At 36.8% G+C, this 16298-nt stretch overlaps 1 protein-coding gene across 4 annotated transcripts in view; it reads right to left on the reverse strand.

The window, feature by feature from the left end:
- Positions 1-46: 46 nt before the first annotated feature.
- vps13a (vacuolar protein sorting 13 homolog A) overlaps positions 47-16298 on the reverse strand; it is a 41834-nt gene continuing 25582 nt past the window's right edge. For 2 of the 4 annotated variants that reach the window (XM_017306673.1, XM_008418518.2), the window contains exons 55-76: positions 14758-14826; positions 12675-12807; positions 10918-10978; positions 10660-10831; positions 10383-10536; positions 10041-10187; positions 9101-9182; positions 8946-9015; positions 8628-8742; positions 8277-8390; positions 7732-7877; positions 7550-7631; positions 7084-7197; positions 6267-6342; positions 5715-5878; positions 5543-5588; positions 5285-5408; positions 4480-4594; positions 2831-2916; positions 1380-1503; positions 1226-1300; positions 47-1135 (exon numbers count right to left, since the gene is read on the reverse strand). In XM_017306673.1, coding sequence (XP_017162162.1) covers positions 1085-1135; positions 1226-1300; positions 1380-1503; positions 2831-2916; positions 4480-4594; positions 5285-5408; positions 5543-5588; positions 5715-5878; positions 6267-6342; positions 7084-7197; positions 7550-7631; positions 7732-7877; positions 8277-8390; positions 8628-8742; positions 8946-9015; positions 9101-9182; positions 10041-10187; positions 10383-10536; positions 10660-10831; positions 10918-10978; positions 12675-12807; positions 14758-14826 — 2320 coding nt within the window. In that variant the 3' untranslated portion in view covers positions 47-1084. Of the gene's footprint in view, positions 1136-1225; positions 1301-1379; positions 1504-2830; positions 2917-3139; positions 3565-4479; positions 4595-5284; positions 5409-5542; positions 5589-5714; positions 5879-6266; positions 6343-7083; positions 7198-7549; positions 7632-7731; positions 7878-8276; positions 8391-8627; positions 8743-8945; positions 9016-9100; positions 9183-10040; positions 10188-10382; positions 10537-10659; positions 10832-10917; positions 10979-12674; positions 12808-14757; positions 14827-16298 lie in introns of those variants that run through there. The other 2 variants (XM_008418520.2, XM_017306674.1) reach the window with 2 other exon arrangements.

Genomic DNA, 16298 nt, shown 5'->3' on the forward strand with positions numbered 1-16298 from the left:
GACGAATATTTTTTATTTCTCTGTGAAAACAGCATGAAGAAAAAAAAAAACATTCGGACAACCCTCTCAAAAAATAAAACAACAACAACAACAATAAAAAGAAATCAAATGAGGAAGAACAAAAGTAAGAATGGCATCAGAAATATTTACTCTTGGTATTCGCTGACAGCAGAAAACCTGAATCTTGGAGAAAACAGCAGCCAGTTGTAATTAGAACTCCTTTATTTTTAAATAAACTTTTCTCTGCATATTTCTTTTGTAAAGTTTGCATTGCATATATTTATATATATATAGTACAAAAACATGAAAGCAACATTACCATCTGAATTCCACAGACTTGATGTGATCAAAGTAAGTTAAATGAACATATAGCAGATAGAGTACAGTATAAAAATAGCATGCATCTGTAAATCCAACTAATTCCTGGAAAATGTGTATAAAAAAAATAAACTTGAAGAAGAAAAAGGAAAACACTGAATTATAATGATGTTACAGTAACACTTTGATTCCCTTTTATATGATCTGGTACATAATTAACAGCTTTCAATGTTGAATGTAAGGTTGATAATTTGGCCTCTGTTATTTAGGATGCTTCCAATTATATTTCTACATTTTTCACACAAATAAAAACATAATTAACAACGAAGAGGAATAAATTCAGTGACATAATGCATTCGACGGTGAAAAATAAAACTAAAGACACCTAAAAGGCTTTAAAACACCCAGGTCTTTTACACTAAATGTTATAAAATGCAAAGGTAAACTTGAGGATTAATGTTTGCTCTGGTCAAAAAGACCAATGAAAATATATTTGTGCAAAAACAATGAGTGCAATTGGAGCAGTGGCAAAGTTTAGTGAAATGAATTTCTGTGGTGAAATTGTGTAATTCAGAAACGCATTAATAGCACTTTCTTTTTTTTTGTTTAACAATATAACTCCTGTTTAAATCTTTCACTCCTAACTTCATGCAGTCAGTCAGTCAACAGGAAAAAGAAAAATTGTGCACCGTTTACACACGTGGGGACGTAAATCAGGCATGCAGTAAAGAGCAAAGGCACTGACACACAGAGATCATGTGTGTTTTTAGCATTTAGGTAAACGATCTCTGGCATCCTCCAGTTTGTTGAGAACCCACTGAAAAAGAAATTAGAAGTCAGAATAAATGAGTTTTCGTCCATTCTCTTAAACACGGCTGGTCTGATCTCCTAAAGATCGTCAGCTTACCTGGGCAATCTCTGGCGTTTTGAAGTTTATGATCTTCCCAAACTCTTTGGCATGGAAGACTGATTTCACTCTTTCCTGTATGTTCAGAGTTGGAATTCGATTTATGTGGGCATGCTGTGAACTTTTAACTGAACAAAAAACATAACGTTCATACCTTGGCTTCAATCCGAAGTCGACGTCCACCAACAATCTTTGGGTCCATTGTGAATTCTTCAAAGAGATACTGCCACTCGCAGGTCAGCTGCCCAAAGGTGCCTTTAGTCACAAAAAATATTCCTCTGCAAGGCAGAATCAACAAAATGAGCCAGTTTGGTACAAGTGTCAATGAAGGTGCTTAAAACTAGTCAAAAGAACAAAAGCTGTAAAATATTCGTTTTAAAACAGAACCAGAGATATTTTATAAATGCTTAGTGCTCCAATTCTTAATATTACAAATATACTTTTGAGGAGAGCAGGATTTATCAGAAACAACCTCCAGATTTTGGGAGTGAGGACGATGGAAAAGCCTTACCAGCAGTTCCCAAACTCAACTCCACAGTTCACTCACTAGATCAAGTCAGACGTGTTTGACCAACACGACCACATTGGCTGATTGCAACTAACGCTAAGTGTTGAATGGGATGGTATCCTGCAGCAGTGTGTGACCAAGCTGGTGACTAGCATGAAGACGTGGTGCCAGGCTATTCTGGCAGCGCTGATCGTATTTGCTAAATGAGTAAGTCTTGTTTATTATCAGTAGCAGAATAAGCTGACTTATATTGCCAAAGGGTTTAGCAGTTTTCAGTCCAACCCACATACTCAACTCTGCTGCTTGACCCACAAATGCATTTTGCTAACAAAGGTGACATCATTGAACGGAAACAAAGCATTCCACAACGGCATACAGTGGGCCACCACTTATTTACCTATTTGCAGATTTTTACGTGAAACTCCAAATTATTCACTGCGTATCAACCTATTTTTTTGTACATCACACCTAAAATATTCATGAGAAAATGCTACTTGGCACACAGTTGGCTGGGGTTTGGAAAACAGCCAATCCAGAAACGGCTTTCATTTTTCTTGGCACTGTTTGGCTGTGGTAATAATCTAGATTGTAGATGTTCGCTGCAGCGGTTTTGCCGAGACGGTTTCCACTGTGCGTGATAACGCAGATTAAGCCATATTTGGTCGATGAAATATTAAACTAACGAAGGCAGTTAGAAGTGTTTTTAGAGGCGACTTCAAGCATTCACTCATTTTAGCTGTTTGAGGGCGGCTGTGGTTTCTAACCCGCACCAATACCAGGGTTTGACTGCAACATTTATTGCCAAGAAAGACACAGTTACAAAGAAATAATCAACCAAATCTAATTTCTTTTGTGATTGTGTTCAAATACGTGTTTTACAATGAGACATTACTGCTATTAACCTTAAAACATTTTTGTCAGGACTAAACTTGTACAGCACCTCATACACCATTGCAATGCAAAAAGGCTTTATGAGCATCTAGTGGTGAAGTTATGAACTACAACTAAAGGACTGCGTCTTAAGATGCTCAAAATGACTGATGTCGTTTGAGCTCAGCAAAAATGTGATCATTTATTAAAGTGTCAGAGCTGCTTACCTCTTGGTGATCATGAAGAAGTCTGAATCGTTAATCTTGGCATGAGCAAAGTATCTATACTTGGCAAAACGTCCGTTTTCAATTGTCTGCGAGAAAAAAAGTTTAAAAGAGAGAATGTGACTTTTTTTTTTTAAATTACAAATTATTTGCAGGTTTGCAAAAATGATTTAAAACATGATGAACTAACTGCAGGAATGAGGCGGCATAGTCCGCAGCAAAATGAGTGCATGAAAATATGGAGAAAACTTAGAAAATGAAAAAACAACAAGGGGTGATGGGAACAGATGGGATGAAACAGACAATGGAGGCTGGAATTTAAATAATCCTTTATTAGCAAAAGAAATGGAGGTCAAAACTGCTGATAATGAAAGATTTCTCAAACAGAAGCTAAGGATGAAAATAATGACTGACAGAAAAAATAGGAACAAAAATAAATCTGACAACAATGGATTAATGAATGATTAAATGAAGGATACCGACTCAGTAGGAACAAAACAAACATTTAAAACTGAAACACAAATCAAAATTACAGTCTTACATTCGCCTCAAAGGACGCCTTAAAAGTTCAACAGTTTAAACTAACAGAGATAATAATCTGCAACTCTCCAACACAGACTATGCACAAGTTCCAGAACTACTCTACGTCACAGCTACGGTGGATTTTAGCCGTTTTACTCATCATCCTCATCCTCGGAGTAATTAGTTTTACTCCATTCAATGTAGGCCAAGCGCCTCTGTGGACATGACAAGAGAGAGGGAGGAGGGTCAGAACAGGAAGGACTGGAGCTTCTTTAACTGAGACAGAAACTCTGGAAAAGACTCAAACCAAATCTAGAACTTGGTGTCTAAAGTCATATTAAAAATAAATAAACAAGAGCAGAATAGGTCACAAATAAAATACATTTTTTAAAGGCTTGGAAAACCAGAGACGTTTACAAAACTCCTAATCAATTTGGAGATTAAAATCTCACAACCTTAAAGTTATCACACTAAAGTCAGAGCACAAACTTATCTCTCCACCCCAGAAGCTTAATTATTTTGTAAATAGTAATTATATTTGTTTTGCTTTCTTTATATTAATGTTGCTAAAATGTCTATTGTAATAAAAAATCCTTTTTCATCTGATAAAAACAGCCAACACATGTGACATTCACTTAATTTTTTTAAATGTAGTTTTTTGAAGCTTTTTGTGGGACTAGTGACCTTTATCAAACAGTAAACAGACATGCAGTAAATGGTCCAAGACCAGAAATCAAACGTTGGACAACCGCATTGACAACTGCAGCCTCTGCACCTTGCGTGTGTGTATGTGTGCGTGTCAGTTGTGCGTTCTACCAACTGAGCAGCTCTGCACACATTCACTACATTTTTACTGAAATCATTTACCCATGCTGAATATAACATACAGTCGTCACCAGTCGTAAATACTAACAGCATAAATCTATCCTCTGACTTGTGAAGCTGCTGACACTTTATGGGGAGAACATTAATTATCTGGCTTGAAACAAGGGAGAGATGATAGAAGTTATGAGGGATCAATGAAAGGACGGGTGACGGTGAAAATGAATTAAAACTAGGAGTGAATTCCCATAAACTAGATGATCCAGAACAATCAGATTCAGAAACCCAAAAACAAAGCGGATTCTTACCTGGAGCATCTGGCTCCCGACGCCCTCTCTCTCCTTATATGGTCGGATGACACCGTCCTCGTGTATGAAGCGAGGAGGACGGAGAGAGATAACATCCTGAGAGGTCTCTGCTGCCCTGTAAGCGGAGCAATATGAGAGGAAAAATATTGTTCTTGTTTACCTAAAGAAGCACAGTTTAAGGAACCTACAGCATAGTTCATTTACAGTTATTGACAACCCTAATGTAGGGTTGAGTCCAAAAGCCTTATATAGCAAATTATGAAGTTGACACTAACGGATGTAGCTCTTCAACACTGAGCTTTAAAGTTTATCCCTGCCATTCTGTTTATGCAAGCAACATAAAATTATTTGTCATAATTCAAGTTATTTAAAATGCTTATTTTTTTAATTGCCCTGACAAGTTTAGGAGATTACATGTTTCCTCCATCTCATCATCTGCTCAATGTCGTACCACTTCAAACCAACAGGAAACCATACAGCACACTGCAAAAGTTTAAATAGTGCAAAAAATTTTAAATGTTAAAAAGTGTTGCTATATTTTAGGGCTTTTCGCACATCTTTATGAGATGTACAAAAACTGATGGACAGCATTTTAAACTATACCGTACAGAAAGACATTCAGATAGTAAAAGTCTGGCAAAGAAAGCACACAGTAGACTGTCATGATTAAATATTGACCACCTGAGGTAAAAAGCTCGTCTCTCCTTTAACAGTTCTGTTAGAGAAGCAGCGCATTTAAAATCCAATTACCTCAGCACTGTGAAACCATAAGGATGGACACAGAAAGCAGAAAAGAGAGTTATACCTTTTGATTCCCTGAAAAGTACTGCTGGCCAAGTCGATGATGCCTCCTGTCGGTCGAGCTATCGCGCCCACCAAACCTTTGCCAAAACCCTTAAAGAACCCCGCTGCCCCCTCTTTCTGCGCCCCTGCACAATAACAGATAATGTGTTTAGAGGTTTTAAACCCAACCACAGCTTGTTATTATGAATATATAAAAAAAAAACAAAAAAAAAAACAGTTTGTAGCTTTATATATTTGTAGGGAGTCAGACCAAACACACCTTTTATAGGTTTGGTAACAATCCCTGTGATTCCACTGACGAATCCCTAAAACATAAACAAGCTGCGTCAGATCAATTCAACATTTTTATTTTAGGCCACATTACGGGCCTAAAGTCAGAAACGTTATTATTGATTAATCCAAAGTGGTGTTGGACAAATAACGAAACGCACAGAAACCAATCCTTTCCCGCCTCTGGCCAGCCCGTCTTTCAGACCGGTAGGCTGTTTGTTCATGGCTTCTCGCCTCTTCTGCTGGTATTCCTCATCCATGGTTATCGCAGCGACTCCCTTTGCGATGGTCCCTGTTATCCTAGAGGCTGCGCCTGCGATACCCCCTGTACAAAAAAAAAATACACAAAAGATTATTTATTTTAAAAAGATACAACTTGTTTTATGCCACTGATATGCGTCACCTGGCAAGTACAGATAATTTGCAACTGGGACAGAAACAATTTTCTGCAAGTTTTAGATACATTTAACTTCTTTATAAAAGCTGAAAATCAACCTATTAAGAGCAAAAAAAGTTTATCAGCTCAACAGAAGAACCAAGGAAAATGTTTTAGCAACCCCCCATTTAATTTTACAACTCCTGGTGTCCTGATACAATCTGCACAATCAGACATCCTTCATCATTATGTTTGCCTCTTCCATGACTGCTCTGTATCAGATCTTAATTGCCGAACTAAAAGTTCCCACTAGTTTAAGGTAAAGATCAATTCTTACCAACAGCTCCTCCAACCAGAGCTTTCACACCGATGGTCATTCCTTCTATAAACTCTTCAGGGCCTTGGATGGCTCCCTGGAAAACCAGCAGCACAAATGAGCACAGAGAATGAAGATCAGGAGTTTCTAGGATGTCAATCTGAACAGAAATTATTGCAGAAAACCCTCAGATCCAATAAACGGCTTGTAAATGTATAAATGCATCGAGGTAAGTCATAATACCATAATAATATTTTGGGAAAACTGTGGATAAAACAGGGCAGGTCACGCCACCACTTTGGCAATACTTTAGATATTTAAAACAAAAAAAAAAACTAATCAATAATTATTGAAATCGACAATTATTGATATTGGCTGATATGAAATGCTTATATTATAAGTTTTTCAGCTATATCGTCCAGGTCTATAATGTTTAAGATCTAATAAAACTAAACATTTAGTCACTCACAGGATTACAAATTTACAAGAAATAAATACATTTTAACAACTTTTATTTTCACTCAGATAAAGCTGTTTCCTCATGCAGTCATGGATCCGAACAAAAACAATACCACTACAAATTACTGTCACATTTTGAAGCACAGACAGGACGACTGATTTCTTGTTGAGCAGAAGCTTCAAAACAAGGATGAACGGCTGTAAACAAAAAGAGTCTGTAAAATGCGCCGAGTTAGACTTAAAAGTTATAATTTGTATTTCATCAATGTTTCAGATAGAAATAATACCTTGTTTATGCTGAAAAGATTTGTTTAAGAAATTATACAATTTTTCACAATGCAGAAAAATAAAGCACTTATTCTATGTACTACATTCCTACCTGGTAGGGCTCGTAGAAGAACGCTTCGACGCCCTCCGACAATCCTCTGATCAACCCGAAGGGATTTCCAAGCACGTCCAGGCCCAGCACCAGTACATACATCTGTTTAATAGCCTGAAATATAAACGTGAATTCACATTTTTTCAACTTTTAATGAATAAAAGGAAAACGGAATTTGATAAAAAAAAAATAAAAAAAACTTCTTGGTGAGGTAGCTACATTTATGACTTCTGACCCACTGGAAGGAGGACTGTCTCTGTTTAATGTTGAACTGAATTAAAAGATGGATTTTAAATGCAAAGAAAATAAATACAATTGATAAAAGTCAGTATTGCTTGATTACTGATAAAACATACATACAAAAGAAAAATACTTTTTCATCAACCTTTTCTAAAGAAATCCCTCAAATGTGCAAAAAAAAAAAAAAAAACCAGAGCCATTTTGAAAATGTTTCTATGACCATCACCTGCTTGGAATAATGTCTGATGACCTCAGATTGTAGCTGCTGAGTGGTGTAAAACTGGAAGTTTAGCTCAAAGAATCCCAGCCTGGAATAAACAAAACACCCAGTCAGGAGAATCATTTCTTCAAATCACAGAAAAAGCAGCCGGATCTGGTTTCTGCGCTGAAACATGCGAGGCCTCGTACTTGAAGACGACGTCCTGCACGTCAGTGAGCGTTGCTCCGATGCTCTTCAGCAGCAGGTTGAGGGACTGAATGGGGATGAGTTCAGTTTCTCTCTTCTCCTTTAAGCCGTCTTCTCCTCCTGTGCTCAGAGAGAAACTCAAATGCAACTGAAAAGAAAAACGGAAACAATTTCATATTAATTTCAGTTCAAAATAATTAGAATATCACTGACTGAGTTTATTCCGTGTTGTGTTATTTCCTCTTTGTGTGATACATTTCATGCATCAACAGCACAATAAGCATTTAAAAAAAAAAAAACAACTTATATTCTGTTGTTGCACCCTTTCTTGGAATATTTTTTGGCATTGAAGGTTGTAAAATGTGCTTACTTATCACATTCACTTTACAATTAATTCATTTGATTGCAGTTACATATTACTGATTTTGCTATCATTTTTGATGTTCATAACCCAACAAAGACGGAAAGAAATTATGTCGTCTAAAAACCGATTTGTTTGTGCCTTTGTTTGCTACATTTGCAGAAAGTATTTTTGAATTTTACCCACCTTGATAGGGGAAATGTGGAACTGCTCATAGAGGCTGATGGGTGACGTATCAGTAGAAGAAACATGGTTCAGCTCCGTTTTTATATACTCTATGTCCTTAGTAAACAGCTCCACCTGGAGGGCAAGCGCAGATACACTGGATCAGGAAGTTGCAGAGCAATAAAAAAAGCATTTGCTCTATTAGACGCCTCTAATTTTTGCTCTTTTTTGCTACACTTTCCACAAAGGACCTGCTGGTGTGCTTCAAATTGTTGTCCAGGCGAATAAACACACTCCATTTGTCCTTGTCTGATAATAAAATATGGAGGAACAGAGGGAAGGATTTGGTGATTATCAGTGAGTGTGACTGACCTCCTGGTCTGAAGTCATGACGCCGGCGTTCTCAGGAGTAACAAAGTCCAAGATGGCATACAGAAAGCCCAGGTCAAGCTTTAAATCCATCTCCTGAATCAAAACCTTGAAGTACCTGAAGTCAAAACCAATTTATTTGTTATTTAAGAATAAGCTGAGAAAACATTACAATTGTTTGTCATAAATGAAACAATGGAGAAGATTAATTTAAGAGAAGACAACAATTATAATCTATGATTACTGAAACTAATGTGCGAAACTTTATTTTACCTGGATATGAAAATATGTAACATATATTCAAATAAAAACTAAACATACTTGATGCGAGAGATGTCGGTGTGTCCAGCAGTTCTGGTTACAATGCTGAGATCAATTAGAGGTTTTGGTTCTGGAGGCAAAACAAATGACATTAAAGACCAAAACTGTGCATCATGAGTAAGTTTATGACAAATTAACTCGGTGTAATCACAGACCTGTGTCCTTGGCGATGGATTTGGGAAGTTTAATGGGGTAAAAGACGAAAGGGAAGATGGCTCCTGGTATCTGATTCTGGATCTGTAACAGAGACAAGACTTTTCTAAAAACTAATGCTAAATGAAAACGCATCTGACACCAAGTCTTTAAAAGATTCACAGAAAACAAAGATGCTGTGTTTTCTTTGAAAGTATCCATTTAAAGTTCACAGTTAGGTTTGGGGTTCTCATGAGCAGGAACCCAATGATCAACAAGAGGTATTTCTTTTTCCTTTAGATCCATCAGATCTCAACATGTTTTCATCTCTGCATTCATGAGGAGGAAAAGGAGCATGATTCTTTTCCTCTTCCAAATTATCTGTCTCATACTGTCATGGCGTAACAACTTTTAACAAATGCGTAAAGAACATTTTACCTACTGCAGCTGTAAGTGATGTCAAACAAAACCTGAGCAGGAAAACGGTTTATTTTTTTCCACTGTAAAATCTACAAACTGTTTATAATTTAGAGTGTGGGAGTGGACAGGTTTTACCCTCTTCTTGCAGTCACTTACACACCGGTCCTTCATCCCTTAGCAACAAAATGCTGCTCACTATTACTGGTTGAACATGTGAAATTCAGTAAAGGGATCTATTGTTATTAGATTTTATTGTCTTATGTTCACAAGAATCTGCTGCGTCTCAGAACAGTAGCTCTCTGATATTCTGAGAGAATGATGGGTTAATTATTTTAGTGTAATTTATGGTGTGTAGTTTACAATCTGCACTTTAAGCAGAAGTTAAAGCTGAGACTCAGGAAGCCAAAGTCTTGCTGCTACTTCATCCCGAATCAGAAATCAGACATATTAAAGCAGCAACACAAACATTTTAGACATTAACTCGGGAGCAAACAACTGGTTGCTTTGTAAAAATGTTGGATACCAGCAGGTTTGTAATTTCACCTGTATCCGGTGGATTTGGACACGGTAGGCTCTCTGTCGAGGTGAGATGCTGTACTCCACCTTCACCCCGGGGAGGTGGAGTCGCCTCAGGGGAGCAGCCACTGGCTGCAGCATGTGCATATCTGAACCAGTGGGTGTAAAACAGACCTGAGGGAGGAATTATTTAAAAAAAAAAAAAAAAAGTTTAATAATTACACAAATACTAATGTCCTCCTCCTTAGCAATCAGCCAAAATGTTTATGCCCAATTCACTATCAGATTATTCTAATTGTTAACACTTTAAAATGTTTGGTTTAATAATTTAATTGCTTACAAATTAACCAACAATCCTTGTGCTCTGACCTGAAAGTTGTTCACCAGGTCAGCGATGCAGTTGTCAATCGGCGAGGAATCACAGTACTCTCTAAAGCGATTCTCCAACATCTCAACTTCTTCTGAGCTCAGGGTTTTCCACCGACCTTTCTTCTTAGGCTTGATCTCCCACACAATGTCAGAGCTAAACCAGATGCAGCAGGACAACAGATGCAAACATTTCTGTTACAAACAATTCTATAACAGAAAAGGGAATCCAGTCATGTTCGACCTGGAATCAGCCATTTACTAAACAAAGAAGAATCACCTTGTGATTCCAATAAAAGAAATCTCTTGGCTATTGTTGTTGTTGACCAAAGATATGCCCATGTCGTGCAGCCACAGGATGACTTCCTGTTCGGCATGTCGCAAGCTTTCATTTTCCACAAGCCGATTGAAGATACGCTGATTCTCAGTGAACACCACGACACGCTGGAGACCTTTCCATCAGAAATAACACACATTATCAACAGGAAATCAGATGTAATTGTAAAATGACAGGATCCAGGACGCATGGGAATTTTACCTTCATAAAAGGGAATCACATAAAGCTTCCCTTCTCTGTTGGTTTTCTCATCAAGCAGTTCCTGATGAAACAGCAGAAATATTGCAGTTAATCACAAACATGAACGATTCGACCATCCATTATCTAACACGTTTTTCTCTGCAGGGTCACAAGGGGTTCTGGTGTTTTTCTCCAGCGGTAAACAGGCCAGAGGCGGGGTCACCCTGGACAGGTCACCAGACCAGATAAACAGGACAAACAACCATGCAGAACCACACTCATACCTAAGAACAATGTAGAGCAGTGGTCTCAAATTGCCTTCTGCAAAGGCCAGAGTCCTGTAACTTTTAGATGTGTCCCTTATGCTACAGACTGAAACTAAGTAGTGAAACTGTCTCACTGGCATGAAGTTAAACTCCGCAGAGCTCTGCCGATGAGTTAATACTGGAGCCAGGTGTGCTGGAGCAGAGAGACGTCTAAAAGTTGAAGGATTCTGGCCCTCAGAGAAAGCGGTTAAAGACGACTGACTTGGAGAGATCAATTCACCTAAAACTGTGGGAGGTTTTGGACCTCCCACAGTTTTTGGACTGTGGGAGGAAGCTGGAGTACCCGGAGAAAACCCGCGCATGCACAGGGAGAATGACAAACACTGAACATTATTTAATGCGTAACATTGTCCTAACAGATTATTGGTCTAGTTAAACTGGATGAAGAAGACAATCTGGATCTCAATTAGTTTAAGAAAAGCACACAATTACAATGTTTACTTTTCTTAGGTGAGCCATGTCCTTCTCCAAAACTATTTCATTTGTACAAGTAAGAAAGCAGCATAACCATTTTCTACTTGACCAATCCATGTCCTGAAGGCAAGAAAGACAAGAGCTTAGAATATCAGTTTAAGACGCGAAACAGAAAAACCCACAGCAATCAGTTTAAATTAAGTTGATGATAATGGCTTACAGATAATAAAATTACCAAAAATATACTTCATCTGAAGATTTTAATAGCACACAGACAGATAAAAACAATGTTTGTAGACTATACAGCAGCAAAACAAGATTAAAACACTTTAAGACATTTGACTCCAATAATAATAAGAGTAATATAAAGCATCTGCAGCCAGTTGTGTCTGTCTCTTTATTACTCAATTTCATTTAGAAAGCAAGCTCACAGGACCTGGAGGAAAAGTGGAGAAAGCTGTGAAGTTTCCACTGCCTGTGATGTTTTGGGGATCAATCTCATCTGGTTAGAGCTCGGTTTGGCTTTATGGAGATGCCGATTTTAATTTTAAGCAGAAGTTACAGAAAAACTAAAGGCCATAGCCTGGGCTGTAGAGCAGAGTCACAGGCTGAGAAAGTAATTCAAGCAAATGAAACCTCAAACCAAATTTGATTTGCAAATTAGCCTGTGGCTAGAAAACCCATGTTCTAAACAACGGTCGCTATGTTTTTTTAACATGTAACATTGTTTAATGTGCTGTCCTTACCGAAATTAATTTGAATTGAAATGGAAATACTGAATGGATACACGGCAAAGTACAGGGCACGCTTTTTATTGGGCCAACATTTTTTCTTTTTTTCGTTTTGGTTTTATATAATATTCTATTTCTCCTTAGAAACTGAATTTGTGATTTTCATCATCGGTAAGCCATTATTATCTAAGCGATCAGAAATAAATGCTTGAAACAGATTAAATTGAATAGAAAATCCTACAAGGCAAATTCAATATTTCCCCTCATTTCTTAGACACAGAGAGCAAATCAATCTCAGGTTCAGTACCTTCTCCACCTTGAGCTCTCCATGGTACCGTCCATGTTTCCAGCTAAGCTCTCTGGACCCGGTGGGCTCAGTCCAGGTGTAATACACAGCTTTTCCAGCCTCTAGATCTTCCCACTCCAACTCCTTCAGAGAGCTGAGAATTCACAAAAAGTGGAACAGCGATGATAGTTTAGGATGTAAAAAGATTTACAGCAAGCAGCCAAAATAAGGGAGTTTTGAAGAACAACACAACAGAGTACATGCAACTATGAACACATGAAGGAAAAAGACATCACAAAAGGGCAGAATATGCCATCTTAAATACCCAAAGGCTCAATAAGTATTTCCTTAAAAGTTTTACTAACAGTCATTTTAAGAAGAAAGTACACCCTCTAACAGTTCTATGGTAAAACTACTTCAATCTTATTTTAATAAAAAATTTTAATAAAGATGAAGACAAAATGTAAACAATTGTAAAAGCAAAAATAAATCATGGAATTAATACATAAATGCAAAATATTTTAAACCCCAGAACTTAAAGAAGGTGAACATCAATGACTGCAAGTATTATCCGTTTGAGTAAATATGAATATTTAGCTAAATGCTCTCAAAGCAAGAAAGAAAAGGGGAAGTTCACTATCTAGAAATTGAGAAGAGAAGCAAAGGAAGGCTAGTTAATGAGAGAGAAGAACTGGGAGCAGAGGATGGAGTAATTCCCGACGCAGAATCCCATCTAGCCAGCAGAACATCTGGGAAGACTTTGCTACCAGATAAACCCAACAACATTAAACAGCTTTAGGTGTGTAACCTGCTCCATTTCACAAAATGTTTAAAATTAGTAACAAACTGATCTTAAAACAGGCAAAACTTTGCTAATTTATAGCTAGACTTTTAATATTTATGTTCTCCGTAGGCACCTCAATGATTGTTGTCAAGGATGTGAAATCACTTTGGGTGTGAAAGCAGGTTACACAGTCAGAAGTCAAACAGGTTCCTACTCTTTTCTAACTTCCCTCTTCATCCACACTCAGAACTGAGGTCAATGAACGTCTTTGACAGGAGTCAGAGCCTTTTGCTGCGCTTCAAGCTAATTTCTAACCTCATCACTTGTTTATATTGATTGTACCATTCATTTAACAACAAAATCCATTCTTTTTTCTTTCGATATGAATCGTTAATTTCACATAACTAACTCTCATTAACTTCCTTAATAAGGGTAATCTTCGGTGGAAGGTCGATTAGGGGAGCCATGATGAGTGTAAAACAATGTTTTATTTTACTTTTTTCATCTCATGTCATTTACATTTTTTAGAAAAATAATGTTTGCGTTTCCACTGGTCATGGCCAATATTCATAATAATCAACAGAAATAAACACTAGGAATAAAATCACTTTGTGTGTAATTAATCTTCATGACGTAAGCTTCACATTTTGAATTAATTTACAGAATTAAATGAAATGTTCAATGACGTTGTGATTCACTGAAATGAACCTGTATGTGTGACTAAAAGCTTTCCACTAAAAACATATAAAACAAATATATTTTCATCCTATTCTTATATATTGTGATGCATTTGTATTTATTATGTTACTTATTTAAAAAGAGTAATAATCAAATTTTTTAAATAAGATTTTCTTACACATAATGTATCTGAACCCACAGCAATTCTTTATTTTCTTTAATAGGACTTCAAAATAAATCATATTAATCTTCTTCAAGTGCCTTTTTGTTAAAAGTAAATCTTAACAGAGATAAAAGTTTTTTTATACAAACTTTATCTACTTGAGTTTTTCTTATACTGCAAAAATAAATGAGACTACCTGTAACGTAGTGAGTTAGCCTCGTGTCGGATCAGTGCTCTTCCATATTTATTTGTGTCTTTAAATATTCTCAGGTGTGATCAACAATGTTTTTTGTTTTTGTTTTGTTTTTTCAAAAGGTAAAAATGAGCCTATTTACTCTCTCGGCCTGCTTCTAAAAAGATAACAATCATGTCTCTCCTTGTATGTTTTCATGATGCATCTTCTTCTTTTTTTTCCTCCTGAGTCCTTAGCCTGAGTTCAGAGTGTGTCAGAAGAGTTTTTACATTTCATATTTTTCTACCTGTCCTCCTCCCCTGAGGAGGAAAGGTCAAGCAGCTGGTCAGCCACCCACGGGGTCTCTTTCCGGGTGCTGCATTGGCCACACGACAAAAAAGATGCACAAATCACCGTCAACAGAAATAAACACTGACATTTATTATTAATCCAACGATTTAATAGAGATGCACCAATCAACTGGTCAGAGTTTGGAACATGTTTTGGTTTGGCAGGTCAAAGAAAAATCATTATTTTTTCACCCAGTAAAGCATCAAAACTAAAAACTCCAACCACATTCAGTTAACTAGAAGCATAAACTTTGATGCGAGTGTTTAAAATGAACAAAAATCATAGAAATTTTAGATGACTAAGGGGGATAGTTTTGGAATTACATAAATCTCTGTTGTATTTAAAGCACAATAAATGTGCTTTTATTTTACATTTATTGTGCTTGAGAAAAACCATAAATTTGATTGGTGCATCTCTATTGCTTAATAATGCTACAAATAACCAAAATGTTTTCTTCAATCAAATCACATCAAATTAACAGCTGCAATGTGAAAAAAATCATACATATAAAAAGAATATCAGGCTGAGGCAACAAACTTTGACCTAAAAGGAAAACAACAACAACATTTATTAGTATGGACCTTCGTGGCCCTCAACCCCGTAATGTAAGTACATATTACTACATGCATTCATACAATAATAAGTATTACCCTTATATTATAAATAATTTGTGAAATTTAAAAGATGCAAATACAGATTTTTTACACTCATGCACTCTTTCCTTTTATATCCCAATGAAATCAACACTGGGCATGCTGCAAAAACAGCTTACGTTTATTAAATTGAACTGCAGTTCTTTATTTTTTCAGAGATGACAACAGAGCTCTGATGTTTCCAGCCTTCACTTTAGATTTCCTACAGTTATTTTCTACCAAGCCATCAGCACAGGAGGTTGTAACAAAGTATGAAAGCATCAACAAATCAAGCAGCAATTTGATTTACAGCCATTCATGATGTTTTGGGTGTACTAATCTGCAGCTACTCATCATGAAGGCGGTATGTCCACCCAGGCGTTTTGCACAGCTGAGTGGTTGCCACAGGAAATTAAAGGCTTTCTCAAACATGCATTAAAGAATCATATGCTTTTGATGAGGGAATAACATTATAACACAATGTAAAGCTCAAAAAGTCGATTTCACATAATAATGCCCCCTTAAAGATCAAAGCTTTTCTGTTTGTTTCTAAAACTGCAGCTGATTCATGACTAGAAATCGATGCATGAAGTGCCCACACAGACAAAAAGAGCTGGCCTACAGGCAAAAGTTCAGTCAGGGAACTCTTCTATCAAACAGCAATAATTTGGAGGAAAAAAGTTGCAACTTTTGTTAGAAAGTTACTCTAAAAAGTAAGGATAATTTTATAAACAAAAATGTGTTGAAGTATTAATGTTACTGTCTTAGGTTTTGTAATCCTGTAGTGACAGCCCTAGTTCTTTCATTGACTAAATATCAAGCAGCAGACGATAAAACTGTAAGGCTTAAAATGTTTTTCACTGTG

The sequence above is a fragment of the Poecilia reticulata genome, linkage group LG9, assembly GCF_000633615.1.
Source record: "Poecilia reticulata strain Guanapo linkage group LG9, Guppy_female_1.0+MT, whole genome shotgun sequence".
NCBI lineage: Eukaryota > Metazoa > Chordata > Actinopteri > Cyprinodontiformes > Poeciliidae > Poecilia > Poecilia reticulata.